The 15,117-nt window shown below is 53.9% G+C and overlaps 1 protein-coding gene across 1 annotated transcript; it reads left to right on the forward strand.

Annotated features, from left to right (window-relative positions):
• Window positions 1–221: 221 nt before the first annotated feature.
• Window positions 222–4,890, forward strand: RNF222 (ring finger protein 222). The gene is made up of 2 exons (XM_026120549.2): window positions 222–412; window positions 1,795–4,890. The coding sequence occupies exons 1-2, from the start codon at window positions 261–263 to the stop codon at window positions 2,489–2,491; spliced, it is 849 nt and encodes a 282-aa protein (XP_025976334.2). The 5' UTR covers window positions 222–260; the 3' UTR covers window positions 2,492–4,890.
• Window positions 4,891–15,117: the final 10,227 nt, after the last annotated feature.

Raw genomic sequence — 15,117 nt, forward strand, 5'->3', positions numbered from 1 at the left:
CCCCTTTGGTGCCTGTGTCAGCATGGCCTGACCTTGGGGACAGGCCCAGCTGTTGTTTCCCATTACGTAAGGGAAAGCAGGCAGGACTGCCCCTGCCGCAAGTGTTTCTCCAGTCCCTCAGACGCCTGACACTAGCTCCTCACCCACTCCCTGGCCAGCAAGGCAAATGTGAAGCCTTTAAAACCCAAACAAGTTCCTCCACATTCACTCCCCGGGAGCTGTCCCTGGCCTCACTTCGGCTTTTGCGCAATGTGCCTGGGATGAAACACAGAGCAAACATCTGCTTGTTATATAGGCGCTGCAGTCCTCTCCTCGGCTGGCGCACAGCTCTGGGGCCACGGCACAGCAGGTCCAGTTCTGCAGACAGCAGCAGAGTGCATGGAGAGTCCCCTGCCCTGGCACCCTGCAGCAGGTAAGTGGTCTCCTGGGCAAGGAGGAGCAGGGTGCTGGGGTTAGGATCTTCTGGGTCAGTTTGGGGAAGCAGCAAATCCCTGATCACTCCTAAATCAAGGCAGCAGCCTGAGTCTTTCTACTCTTGCATGTAGACTGGTTATGGCTCGTTGCATTTCTCTGGCTGGCCTGGAGAAGATATCTCCCAGGCTCGAGGAGATGCCTCCATGCCTTTCTCTCCAGCACTGAGTGCAGCGGCTAGCAGCAAGAGCAAGAGGGAGATGGCAACCAGAAAGCGAATGGCATCACCTTCAGAAATGCCTGTGGGGATTCCCAGGGGTGCACGACCTGGATTGGGGTCCTGCCTGAGACAAGGGTTGCAGACTGAGGCGGGTCTGAAAAAGGCTGTGAGGTCTGGAAAACCAGCTTGTTTTATGAAGCTCAATCTGCTGAACCAAGAGAAGGGTGTTGAATATCCCTTCTCCTGAAGCTACGAACACTCTCTGCTCTGGGAAATGTGCTGGAGAGCTTCAGATCAAGCCCCCCCCCCCCCCCCCCCCGCAGGTTCATGGATCGCCACGGCTATTGTGTTCCTGCACTCCCTCTCGCACCCTGGGCCAGGGTGGGGGCCAGGGAAGCGAGCTGGGCTGAGCTGTGCCCTGCTCATCGTGGCTGACAGAAGACACAGGTTTCTGAGACGTGCGGATAGCACCGTGCTCCAGCTTAGTGAAGAACACAGACCTGCGGAAGCCAGCGGCATGGCCACCAGGCTGGGATGTCCTCCAGCCCCTTGGAAGGAGGCTCGTGTGAGTGCTTGCTGCCCACTCCATGGACAGCATGCTCCCAGCACCATTCCTGTGTGATGGGCACTCCCATCTCTCCCATGGACCTGACCTCCCTCTTCTCTGTTTCCCCTAGGATGCGAGCATCTCCCTTTTCTTGGCAGGTGCCTTTGTGGAACCAAGTGGGGTAGGAGATCCCCTCTTAGCCCACACACCTGGGAGCTTACAGCAGAGTGCAGAAGCACTTGTGACACATGCTGAATTTCCTTGAATACTCCTTTTGCCTGTACCAGGCACTAAGTAGGGAGAGAGAGCTCCACCCAGGGGCTCATGGTTTTCCCATCAAGTTTTGCAGCCAGAGATTGTTGCTCCTAGTGATGCTGGAGTTGAGATCCTCCCACTATAGATCTGTTGCAAGAATGGCCAGGCTGAGAGCCTTAATATTCCTGAAAATGCCCTGCGTCATCGAGACCATATCTAGTAGCCTTCTATCACATCTGTTAGGGCCAAGAGGGAAGGAAGGAGAAGGAGTGATGGTGAAGAGGATATGTATCGTGCCAACCTGTAGGCTCTGCGCTTGTAACTAGGACTCTTATTAAACCACCGTGTCTCTTTCTTACAGCTGGGGAGTGTGTGTGACTGACAGAGCAGGGATGTCTGAGACCTCAGCTAGCAAGGAGAGTCTCCCAGCCGAGTGCCCTGTGTGCTATGAGAAATTTCACCCACTGGAAGCCACACGCCGGAAGCTCAGCTGTGGGCACACCTTCTGCCACGACTGCCTGGTGAAGTGCCTGCTCTCCGCCAAGCTCGATGGCCAGGTCCAGAACAGCATCATCTGCCCTGTCTGTCGTTATGTGACTTTCCTCAGCAAGAAGAAGGCTCTCTGGCCACCCAAGGCAGGGACAAACCCCTGGACACTGGAAATACCTCTATCACCTTCCTCCCTGTCCCATCTGACCAGACTGGAGTCCACCAATACCTTAGTGGTTCCCAGCCATTTTGTGATGCCAGTACAAAACTTGGACCAATGTCGCAGCCCCGGAAATACCCCTCTAGACTCTCGAGGGGTCCCAGGAGAGCTGGCACGGGAAGCCCAGATCTTTGTGATCAGCGACCATGGGATGTCACTGGTAGATGAGGACTGTGGCTCACTGGGGAGGAGAAGCAGAACAGAAACACTGAGCTCAGTGTCGTCCAGCTCTGCACTGGGGGTGAAATGCTGCCAGTCACCCATTGCCTTGGCTGTGCTGCTCATCTTGACTGTGGCACTGCTTGCGGCTGTGCTCCCTTGGCTGCTGCTGGTGAAGAGGGACTCATAGTGGGAGTGGGAGACAGTTCCCACCAGGATATCCCACCAGGTGCTGGCAGAAATAAGCAGCGCTCCCAGGATAAGCAGTCCTGCTCCTGAGCCAGTCGCTCAGGAGGGAGCCTGGCTTGTCTCCAGCTTGTGTCCTGGAGGAGGTCTCACTGATGTTGTGGCACAGCTGGGCTCTTGGACCACTCTCAAAAGACGTCTGGAGAAAGCAACTTCATATGAAGTTCTCCCTTCTGGACAAAGGCTGAATAGTCTCCCCTATCTTTCTGCAGATCTCAGGGACCTCACAGTGTCACTGTCATCATTTTCTGCCTCTTTTGGTTAAAACATGGCCGGTCAAACCCTGCCAGTTGGAATAATTTGGCTGGGATTCCTCCAGTGTTTTAGCAGAGGGTGGTAGCTTCTCCTGGCATCTCGTGACATCCAGGGCCCTTGTAGCTATGCACAGGGATAGTTGACCCCCTGTGCTGACCCCCTCCCTCCATCCTGGATCCCAGGGGATTGTGACTGTGGCACCCACGCACTTGGAGCCTGGGCAGAACCTAGGGCTCTGTACCTGGGAGACGATCATGCGAACAGCTTGTGGGGCTTTTGGAGAACCCCGGTCTCCTGACTGGCTTCCAGGGTAGCGGGAGTACATGGTACAGCCACCTTGGACCAGAAATTCATGCCTTTCCATCCCAGAGGTGTGCAATTAAACCAGAACCTCTAGCTACTGGGCAACAAGGACAGTGAACCCCCTGCACCCATGGCCGAGCTGGCACAAGCGCAGTCCTGCCCATGGACCAGACTTATCTCTGGAAGCAGCCCACCAAGGCAATTTGGCATCAAGACCCACAGGCAGGAGCTCTGAGCCCCAGGCCTTCCAGCACGTCTGCCCGCAAGGGCATATCTGCCTGCAGAGCAGGTTTTCAGGCCGCTTCTGGAGACAGCAGGTTGTTCTCTGCATGGGTGCAACTGGCAGGGTGTTACATGGCCAGGGCTATGCTGGGGTGCAGGGATGCCAGGACACAGCTGTCAGCCATGGGCAGGGCCACCGTGGCAGTGTGGCATGTCTCCACAAGCTGGGAGTTTTCTCCAGGGCATCGCTCCAAAGGGCTGTCCTCCCATGCTGGCTCATCTCCTTGCACACACGAGGCCCTGCTGGGGCGGATTTTGCCAATGTGCAGGGGCAGCAGAACTCAGCCCCAGGCAGCTGTGCCAGGGTGGCAGTGGGAAGGCCCCAGTGGCAATCAGGCAGATGGAAGAAGTGACAAATGCCAGCCTGTGCTTTGGTAAGGGCTGCTCCCTGGGGAGCAAACACATCTGCAAATGTGTTACACATGGGGACTGCCATTGCCAGTTGGAGCATGGAGAGAGCGATCCTTGTCCCTTGTTATCTCACCTTCCCCTCCCTGAGCCTGTGATCCCCTCCATACAGAGAGATGGGATAGGAACAGATGCCAGCTCATTTCTCAGGCAAACCTAGCCTTACCCTCACTCAGCCTTGGTCTCTTGCTCATTTTACTCTTCAGCTTCTTCCCAACGGTCCTCATCATCCTCCCAGTCTCACAGGCCTCCCTGTCCTAGGTATACAGAGAAAGGCAGTGGCACCTAAGCCAAAGGCCTGGAGCATATGAAGTGCCAGATGTGAGAATCCCACACTGCTTTACAGGCTGAGCACTGCTCCTCAGTAGAGTCCCACGTCCAGCAGAATGGCGTTTCCTCGTCCCTTTATCTAGTTCCTGGACGATAAGACCCAGCAGCTCATATTTACCATTGCTAAAGAGGTTTGTCACCCACATGCCTCCTGACCTTGCCCTCTTTGGGACTGGTCCTTCCCCAGGATGTCTTGACCTGTCACCCTGCAGGCCCTGTCTGGGAGTGGAGATGGAGAGTGCTGAGCTGCCCAGTCTGGATTGGGGACCCTTTGTGCCCCACCTCAGGGAGCGGAGGCAGCCAGTCACCCCCTGCCAGAGCCACCCAGAGGTGCTGCAGACCCGCAGGGTAGGCCCTGGTCTCCCGTCATGCTCCCACGAAGGCTGTGTGCCTCCGACACGGTGCCTGCCTGCTCTCTGCCACCTTTGCTCTCCTGACCCAGACTCCAGCCGCATGGGCGCTGCTCTCTGCCCAGTCATTCTGGAATGCACCCCGAGGACTCATCCTGAGCTTTCCGACCCCATCTGGGAGCAGGAACAACATGGCCCCAGCCATAACCACCAAGCTGAGAAGCCCAAGGGGATGAATGGTGGGGGAAGGAGGGCTGGCACATGTTTCCCAGGCTCCCAAAAGGAGATTTCCACTGCCAGGTTGAGTTTCAATTAGGACAAACATGTCCAGCAGTTCCACCAAGCGAGGAGAGTCAATTTTGGGATCAGTCAAAACATTTCATGGGAACAAATAAAAACCACTTGTGACAGGTCAGCTGTCTTAGGCCCTGTTCTGTAGCCAGAAAATGCTCTGTTCTGACCAGGCGACGAGGCCAGGTGAGTTCTCCTGGTGCTGGCTGCTCTTTCGGAGGTAGTAGTTTCTGTGGGTAGTTGTTCAGCTGGAAGATACCCGGGCATCGCAATGGCTCAGGGGTTGTTTGTCTGGGCAAAAGGGGGGAGTCATACAGCCATGCTTTTTGGTGAAGTTTTCTGGGCTCTGGCTGCAGGGGTGGAGCAGGTTGGTAACTGAAAAATGCTGGCATGACTGTGGGTGATGGTGAGTGATGATGGGGTTGGCTTAGCTTTGCAGCATTTCAAAGGCACAGTCTGCATGGCAAGCCAGGCGCGAGGGTACTGGCTCAAGCCAGGCTGGCAGCAACTGCCTCGGGGGCCCATCCACGATTCCCTCGTGTCGGTGCCTGAAGGGTTTATGGCTCAGCCCTTAGTTCTGAAGGACCTCAGTGGGATGGTCACCAGCACAATGCATCTACAAACAGGTCTTGTCCCTGTGAGATGCCGAGCATTGATGCTACTATAAAGTGCACCCAGGCACCACATGTGGGTTCTAGGTGACACTGGTCTTTCCGGGGGATGGTAAAGGAGTCTGTATGTCTCCAGGGATTTGGGGAATGCTGCTTGGAAAGGGGTGAACCATGTGTGGGAGGAGAGCTGATGGTACCAGACTCCTTTCCTCTGGAGTTATAACCAGTGCACAGCACCCTGGCTGGGCTGCTGACTACCCAACTTCTCTTGATGCTTCCAGGGACCCTCTGCAGTCGCACCTTCACCCTGTGCCTCAGTTTCTCCATCCACACAGTGGGTGCAATGGCACTAATTCCTGCCCCCCCCCCCCCCCCGGCCAAACACTGGGAAAGTGTCTGTGGAAAAGTGCTTGAGACACCAGACTGGAATGGAAGTCCTATTTCATAAGAAATAATTACCTGACAATAATGCGTCTATGCTTCATTATTTAATAATAACCCTTAATTTTATTCTAGGAGGAGGAGAATTGCTGGAGAGTGTCAGAGAACCACCACCCTTTGCAGAGAGCTGTTGGGAGGTGGGAGTGGGACCCCCCTCATCATCTGCACCCAGGGCAGCTCCCTGGGGGTCGGGGTGGAGGAACCCACTCCGAGCAGAGGGTTCCTCCCTCTGGAGCAGAGGACAGTCATCCCATTTCTTTTCCTGTTCCTGCCGCTCTGACTTCTTGACTTCTTTCCTCCTTTTCCCTTCTCCTCCCCACTGTGGGCTGGGTTCGAGGTACGTGTGTGATCACGAGGAATTTGGGTTGCACTGGGTGAGGTTTTCCCAGCCCATTATTTGTGAGTGGAGGAAGTCCTTCCAGCTGCTGTTGCTCAGCTGCTGGGGATACTTGGGCAAGGGAAGAAGGAAGGGAAAGCTATTCAGAATTGGGTTGAAATGGGATGTCTCACACTGAGCAGGGGTCGCAGGCACTGTCAGGACCAGTGAAGGGGGGGCCGAGGCTCAGGTTGTTGTTAGTAGGGGCTCCCAGGGTAGGTGACTGCCATGCTAATACCAATAGCTAGAGAAAGGTCCCCAAATGACACCTCCTGGCTGTTTGGCCTGCACCTCATGCTCACTTTCTATCCTGCGTTCTTACCTGCAGGGATGAGCCTGACAAAACCCTCTGCCTCTGGGTTCAAGGGAGAGCAGTCTCAGAGGCACGTGGGGATGGCATGAACATGGCCTTTCAGGCTTCAGGAAAGAGCTTGGATCCCTAAAATATTCCGTATCTTGAAAGTGAGTAAGCGATGAGCTTTACAGCTCTGCAGCGATCAGGGATAAAGAGATGCTCAGACTGGAGGCCTGGGGTAGACATCCAGGGGCATCACCCCTTTGCAGGCAAGGAAGGCGTTTGCCACAGGGTGGCACTGCTTGGCCAGAGAAGGCTGTTGGGCTGAGGCAGCAGCAGGACCAGCCTGGGGAAGGTGTCCCGCTGGGACCAGAGCCCCTGCCTTTGGTCGGTTAGGGTCACTTAGCAAGAGGTTGGAGCTACACTGGAGAAAGCCTGCAATAGGTATTCACTAGTGCTGCTGGGTGGCACACAACTGTACAGGCACTGTGCCCTCAGGGATGTGCCAGGGCTGACACGTTTGTACCCACACCCATTGCAACTGCCCCTCATACACATCTGCTTTTCAGGGTCAGCTGATTGCCCAGCATCCCCATATCTTTTCCAGAGCCACCTCCTCTCTGGGCAGCGCGGTTCTCCTGGAGGATGGGGTGTCATTGCTGGTCTGTTGTTTTGCGTGTGGGCCTGCAAGCACCTGGGAGAGATGTTCAGAGAGGGCCCTGTTTCCTTCCTGTTCAAATGGGACACAAGAGCTGCCATTGCCCTGGTTATTGCCATTTTCTGGTTATTAATGCTGATGGCCAGAGCCAGGCCTTCCTGAACTCTCTCCTGCTGCTAGTCCCTGGGGAAGAGGTTCAGATGTCTAGCAAACCAGGGCTGCCCCAGATGCTGCAGAGCTTGTCCTCCCACCAGACACATGTCCAGGGGCTTTAGAGGATATTGGGGCCATTTCCAGCACAGTCCTGAGTAACGCGGTGCTTTTGTTTATTGTGGTGACCTAAATGGAGAATTCATGCCAACATCTCTGGGATATGTACTAAGTGGTTTTATTTGCTGCAAACTGGGACAAATCAGATCACGATATTTTACACTGATATGGTTCTGATGTCCCAAAGCTGGTCTTCTGATTAAAAGCCAAACCCAGGTGGTGGTGTTTGTCAGTAGGGCTTAACCCACGCATGTGTCTGTCCAGCCCTCCAGCCTGTCTCAGGTGCGTCTAGGAGCGGGGGAGTGAAGGAGACAAGCAGAGAGTGACCCTTTCCCCATGCCCAGCAACCACTCACCATGCCATGAGCAGCCTAGACACTCCTTCACGTATGCCCATGGTGTGGGCACTTGCCTAGTCCTTCTTTGTCCCTGCCACGTCCCTCGGCAGTCAGGCCACAACCGAGCTGTGAGCAGTCTTCTACAGTCACTCACAGAGAGGGTCCGATAAGCTCACATGAACTCGCTTATGGGCAAATTCACTGATAAACAGCCCTGCACGACTCCCTGCACAGTTATTGTTAACTGCAGGCTCCAAGCACACAGATAATATCTGTGATGTAGTCTGCTTCTCTGGCAGGCTGGGCGCTGCCGGTGATCTCCTGTGCACGATCCTGGAGATGTCCACCCCTTGGGTGTCACAGCTCCCTCATGCCTGTACTTCATTGGTATCATATCCAAAGTGCCTTACTGTGAATTTCTGTTGGTGACTCTTGTCTGTGGAGCCCGGGCTGTGCAGGCAGGGGCAGGGCAGGAAGAGAGAGTGTCCAACAGGGAAGAAGGTGACTTGTCTGGGTCTACGCCTTTGCAATGGTTGTTTGATGTCATGGAAGGTGGTTTCCTGTCCATCACTGCAGCATCAGCCCCTCCTGCTTTCAGCAGTTTTTGCCCCTCTGCTGTGTGCATGGAGGGACATGCACACATACCACACTTGGATGCACAAAACACACCCAAATGGACACAAATATGCCAAACTCCATTGGCATATTCCAGCTCTTTCTCCTTAGGGCTGGAAAAGGGAAGACAACGGGAAGCTATTTAGCTTGTAAATAACTATCTCCTTCCCCCATCGTGTACCTATGTCACTCTGACTGCACAGCATCGACACAGGAGATTTTGGAGGCTGTTTCTGGTTGCGACTTTGCCCACATGTGTGTGGAAACTTGGTGTTGCCTTGCTCACACCTCTGCCTGTAACTGTTGCTTCCAGTTCTGGGTTAGTTAGGTGTGTTTTTGCCTCTGGCTGAGGACAGCTGTGCCCCAGGTGGGGTTAGCATACTGGAGGTTGCCTACTAATCCTATTACAGTTTCTCCCTCCCTCCATGGGTCACCATCAGTGCTCTCTCCATGCTAACTGACCTGGCCTGGACTTGCTCCCTCTTTCACCTTTCCATCAGTGGAAAAAGCCAAGATTTTACTGTCTGTCTCTTCCTTCTCCCTCTTCTCCTGTCTTGCAGGATGGTCCCAGCTATGCTGGAGCCATTTCCTCCTGCCTGCCGGTATGAGGCCAGTGGCTGGGCAGTGAGGCCTTTCAGAAACAGCCACAGGCTGCCCAAGGCAGTAACCTGAGGAGCATGCAGGCCAGGCCTGCTGGCAGAGCCCATTAGGGCAATTATTTCCTAATGCGTGTGTGTGAGGAGGAGGCTAATAGCTCTCTTTCCTCCAAATAAGGAAGGCCACAAAAAATTAAGGGTCAATTAACAGCATCAGCATAGCAAAAGGGCCAGAGCCACATCCTCTGGGCTGCTCTGGAGGAGATGACATCTCCCTGGTAGACAGGAACACTGTAGGACCTTGTGCTGTGGAAGAAGGGCTCTCAGCAATGGGGCAGGATGCTGGGAGCCCTGTTGATGGCTCAGGACTGCTCTGCAGGCACCCAGCAAGAAATAATGCATGGTCTGGGCTGGGAGTGAGTGTTTGTGTGCCCTGGCAGCATGCGTGTGTGTATGTGTATACTTGCATGTGTGTCTTCATGCCTAGCAAGCAACCAGATGTGTGTGCATGGGAAGGGTGCGTATGTCTGTAGGTATAAGTGTTGCCCTTCATGCTTTCATTTATGTATATTTTTATTTCAAGCAGTGGCCAGTGACCAGGTGTTCCTTCAGCTAGCAGCTCCCAAAGAGAGGCTTAATCCCAAGTGAACCACTGAGCATCTTTCCTCCTGCCAGCATGGCTTTGGAGCTGTGGCACTAGTTGGTCCCATGGAGGAAGACGGATATCTGGTCCTGGTGGGCAGCACAGCCATGGTACAGTTGCCCATGGAGCCCATCTGTGACTTGTTTTTAGGGTAAAAAGTCCCTCCACACTGTTCCCCTCTGCATGGGTCAGTTTGAGGATGTCTCATCTCTCTGGACTGTTCTCCAGGCCTCCTCCATCAGCATATCTGCCAAACCCCATGGGGAGGCTGGACCTCTCCTCCGTCTTGGCCATGCATAGTGGGGATAGCACAGTCCCAGCAATGAACATCATGGATCATGGCCCAGATGAGGCCAGAGGTGCCAGGGCCTGCAGTGCACATGACATTTTCCCCTTTGCTGTGGTAGGAGAGGTCTCCAGGCGACGTCTCTTCCAGGAGCCCTGTGGCTTGGCTGCTGTCTGAATTAGCGCAGACACATGGCCCCTAACTCAATTGGCTGGTAGGGCAGGTCATCGCTCTCAGGGTAATCACCTGTGTCTCCCAGCACTGACTGAGTTACTGACTCCCACCCTGAGCACACTCTGGGTGAGCATCACCTCCTGATGGGAACTCACAGCCCCGTCTGTGCGGGGGTATCATGCCGTGCCTCTGAGAGCAGCCTTCCCACTCACCCCCTGGCAGGGCATGGGGCTCCTGGGCAAAGGGAGCCATTGGGGTATGTGTGCTCGAACTGGCACCCAGCCTCCCTGCTCCCAGGCAGGCTGCATTGGCACGTACTGCCGGGCATCCCCACCGCCCCAGCCAGGCAGGCTGGCTCAGGGACACTCTCTGTGTGCCATCTGGCTGGAAAAGGGGTCTGGATGTCTATGCTGGCTCAGTGATTTTAGAAACAGGGTCATCTGGAGCAAGCTTGGATCACCCGCTACAGGTTTTGGGAGCCTGTTCAGGGAGGATTCAGACAAGGTGGCAGTCTCCCCGTGCATCCTCTCTGAGGATACTTCTCCTTTTGCAAGAAGAAGCAGGGGGCACAGATCTTTCCCCAGCAAAATGTCCTCTGCCCTCCCAAAACAGAGGTGTCCTGCATTCCTGTAGCCTGTATAGGAATGCGAGCCCAGGCACCATGAATACAAGGGTTTAATACTCTCTCTTTAGAAGACAGCACCAAAACCGCCCCAGATTTGAGTCATTTTTCCCAAGTGCTCAGAGTGGAGTTATCACTGCGTGAAGCACTGCTCTGAGCTAGATAATAGTTGGGTGACGTGTATATGGGGATAGATGAAAGGGTGGATGGATGGGTAAAGCTTCAGATCAGTAAGAGAATGGGTAGTAAATGGAGGTATGCCTGTGTCAGGATAAGAAAAAAAAAGGAGGGGGGATGAATAGATAAATGCATGGATCTTCATAGATCTCCATGTGGGATGGGCAGTAAAGTGGGTATGGGGATGATACACAGGACTATGCAAGGTGAGCTGAGCATCCTTCCCAAGATACAATGGTCCTCATGAACCCCTTCTTTGGTTCCATAGTATCTTGAGCTGTGCCTGTGCCTGGGTCGTATTTCCAGCCCTACCCAGCTGATATGGGATGCTCACATGGACAGAAGGTGAAAGGCCTAGGAAATCCTGGCTAGTGTCTGACGTTGCAAATGGGTTAAAGCAGATAGAATCAGAACACCCAACAGGCTGGCTGGCTTTCCTGATGCAGCATTTAGCACATTCTTCCTGCGCAACAGCCAACCCCTAACTTTGCCATTCCTGTCCCCATCTTCCACCACTGCCTCATTACCTCACCCAGCATCCATAGCATCTTTTGTTCCTGCAGATGGAGATGTCCTACAGGCCATTAACACAGGGTGACATTGACTGGTCTGCGGGACCTGGGGTGCCAGCTCATGCTGTTCCAGTGCCCTCCCCCGGCATGTTCCCTGTCATCCCTTCCCTCCTCTGCCTCAAAACAGCTGAGGAGGGAGAGGCTGCAGGCTATGCTATGCTCTAGCTATGCCTGTTTTTCCTCTTTCTTGTACCTTTTCCCCCTCCCTGTGCAAGCTGCTCTCAGGTGGCCTGTCAACCCTCCATCGGTGCAGGCAGGACCATGGGCCCTGGCAGATCCCAGGCAGCTCCAGCATGTGTGATATCCCTGGTTGGCGAGCACATACTGCCCTTCCCACACTGTTAACCCAAGATCCTTGCATGATGGCAGCAGGACTATGAACCCTGGGTAATGGCTGCATAATGCATCATTAGCAGGAGAAGGTGGCATTTTTATGGTACAGAGATGGGAGAGGTGGGAATTGCTCAGGGCCCAGGAGTGCTTATTGGCTAGACACGTCAGCAGGCTCCATTAGGAATCAGCCTTTGAGAGTCTCAGCTCCATCAGCTGAAATCTCATCATGAATAATTGAGAAGGAGGCTCCTCCAAGCTACCCCCCCTCCCCTGCACCCAGTTTAGGGCTTCTGGAGAGCCAGGGTCAGCTGGAGGCTGGAGTGGGGCCAGTCCAGTTTGTTCCACATGGCTGATATAGGATATGGATAAGGGTTATACTAACCTAGCTGTCTGTCCGCATTCCTGGGTCTCATCAGCTGAGATTTTTTGGCTCCATCTCCTACTCATGGCAGCCACCTTTACACCTTGTCCACTCATGTGAGGTGACAGTGAATGGGGCACGGCCTTGTGCTAGACTGTGCTTCCGCTTCTAGGGCCTTGCAGAAGATTGAAGTCTATCTGAGCCTATGATAAGAGCTGCCAACAGGCACAGGAGGTCTGCCAGTGCATGAGATGCTTAGCTAGTGTCCTCACTGACAAATGAATGCCCACGGCAGGAGTACCTAACAGAGCCAAGGTCCCCGAGTCCTCAGGAGAGGGATCGTGTGGGGATGGGAGCTGGGCTACAGCCAGTAGCAGAGACATGGCACAGAGAAGCAGGAGGCCAGCCCCACGCTCCTTTGCATTGCTTGGCAGCAGCACCATGGGAAACATCCTGCTCGGCCTGCTAGGGAGATATCGCATTTCTCTATGTCGTTTCTTATGGATCCTTTTAGTCAAAAACTCAGTAGCCTGCCACAAAAAAATCCCATGGAACAGCATCAAAAACTCTGCACTGTTTCATTCCAGTAACTGCTGACAAAGATCTGCAATACTTTCTCTCTGAAGAGCTTCTTTTCACAAAGTTTTGCTTAAATGAAGTCACATTTTGCAACAGCAAAATGGACTGGGAAAATGACTTCCCCTGTCTCAAGGGTCACTTCTCTGCTGGTTCCTGGCCAGTGATCCCACTGTCTCCCTGGTTTCCGGCCATGGGAAACAGCCCTGAAGCTGCGGGAGCTGGAGCCGTCATGGGGGTGCCTGGTGCACTGCCTGGGGCCAGCGCATGCTGCCTTGGGTGCAGGTGGATCAGCGATGCTGAGGGAGGCATGCGCAGGGCTGCTGCAGGGTCACTGCTGGGCACAGAACTCTCTGTGCATGGATCCTGGTGCACATGTAAAGGAGCCCTTATACGGCCTGTAGAGCCTCTCTGCCATAAGGCTGAAGATGCAGCGTTCACCATCAGCCAAGAGGTACCGGGGTGTAGGGAAGTCAGGGGTTTAATGAGAAAGCCACATGCTGGGAAACATTTGTGTGTTATGGGAAGGACCAATGTTTACTTTAGTTAACTATATATAAGGCCTGGACGCTCATGGAAAACTCATCCAATCCATTCAGATCCCTTGTGGACTGGAGCTGCTAGGCACTATGATACAAGCCAGGTTTGCAGGTGGCTGCTGTGGGATCTAGGATCTCCAGGGACCTGTGTGAAAACACATCCTTGTAGATAACCAGTGACAGTATTTGCTGGAGTGAGATCCCACCTCCAGTCTAGCCTCAGGCCCTGCCTCACTTCTCTCTACAGTGTAAGAGGTCCCAAAGTTTTCAGTCCCCTGTGAATTGGCTTTATTGGGAGGGGGCAGACAGCAGCTGTGAAGTACTGCTGAACATCAGTGACAGCAGGTCCCAGATTAGCTTGGTGGTCACTTTGGTGAAGGGCTAGCCACAAGACCCGCTTAGATGGCAAAGCAACCTGGAGATACTACTCCAAGGACTGGCAATCCCAGCCATCACCAGGACTTCATCAGCTGTATTTCCTCCCAGCCAGCCTCTGGAGCAGCAATGAGTCCTGGGGGAACACAGGGATGTTGACGTTGCACAAGGTGCGAGTATAATGTTGTACCTAAGTCCCAGGAACCACAAGCCCACCTGAAGGCCAGTCACCAGGAGCTGCTCTTTAGCTTTAGACCTGGAGGCTCCACTTCTTGAGTCCCTGGGCAAGATCCAGCGACTTCTGGTCACACAGTCACTTCCTCTCACCCCTTTTGCTAATGACTGCAGGGCTTGCAGTTACTTTTCAAATGAGCAGCAATTAGCTTCTGGCTAGCACTCCTGGGCTGATCCATTTGGACTTCTGCCAGGGCGAAGAAAGGCATTAATGGAGGTCTGTTCATTAATGGAGGCTGAGAACATCAGCAGGGCTGGGTTCAGCCAGAGGGGCTGGGCTGCCTGCTGATAATGGCAGTGAGACTCCAGAGGATGCACTGCTCTCTGGGCATAACTGTGCCTGCTTCCCCTTCCCCTGTGACCCCTGTGGATGCAGGGATGGGTCTCTGCTTGGGGCTGGTGGGCTGGAAGCAGGTGCCTATGCCCTTCCTAATGAAAGGCAAGCAGGATGATGCTTTTCCTTCCATTCATACCAGCTCAAATACTGCTCTATGGCCTAAATGGCACCTGCTGGGTTTGTTGTCTTAACAGGCAGCTCCATGACTATGTTCTTCCTCTGCTCAGGAGCACAAGGACAGGTCTGGTCTCAGCCAGCTACACACTGTCACCAGCTGTGTGCACCAGGGTGGGGCTGCAAAGCCCTTCAGGCAGGGGACAGCCTCACAGCTGTGTCTCCAGTGTCCCAGAGGATTATCTAATCCTGGGCTGTCTCTTTTCTGGCTGAAACTTCAAATGTGCTGGCTGGCTCAGCCAGACAAGGTGAAGTCCAGTGTCCTGAGAATAGGGAGGGCATCCAGTTCTGGGGTGAGGCCCATGGCAAAACAGTTCCTGACCCATCTCTGCTGAGGACACACTCAAATTGACAATCCAAACACTGATTCTAGGCTGTTTGTGCATGAAGAGACCTCCCGTGAGGCTCAAAGGGAAAGGCCATCTACTGAAGCAGCTCTGACAGCCCATTCTGGATAAGCTGGCTGCTAATACTGAGTTTTAAGATCTGCTCCACTAGACTGCTGGTAACCACTTGGCTGTGGATAGGCAGATGGAGAGCAGGCTGTGTTGGAAAGATTTCTCACTATGGTGTCATGGGCAGTGAGAAGGTGGGGATTACGAAAAAATGCCTAAACTTGTCTTCCTTTCTACTCTGAATCTGAGGAAAGGTTCAGAAGGACTCAGCTGGAGACATGGGTCTGATCTAGAGCACTTCAGTGGACCTTGGTCGTGCTTTCCAGAGACCCTGATTGCAACATGATGTGATTT

This window comes from Dromaius novaehollandiae, chromosome 18, assembly GCF_036370855.1.
Source record: "Dromaius novaehollandiae isolate bDroNov1 chromosome 18, bDroNov1.hap1, whole genome shotgun sequence".
NCBI classification, from domain to species: Eukaryota; Metazoa; Chordata; class Aves; order Casuariiformes; family Dromaiidae; genus Dromaius; species Dromaius novaehollandiae.

Excerpts from the sequence above, each read along its gene's own strand:
- RNF222 (XM_026120549.2), top strand. The coding sequence starts at position 261 with ATGAAACACAGAGCAAACATCTGCTTGTTATATAGGCGCTGCAGTCCT. Across the intron at positions 413-1,794 it reads GCCCTGGCACCCTGCAGCAG|CTGGGGAGTGTGTGTGACTG; the intron begins GTAAGTGGTCTC and ends TCTTTCTTACAG.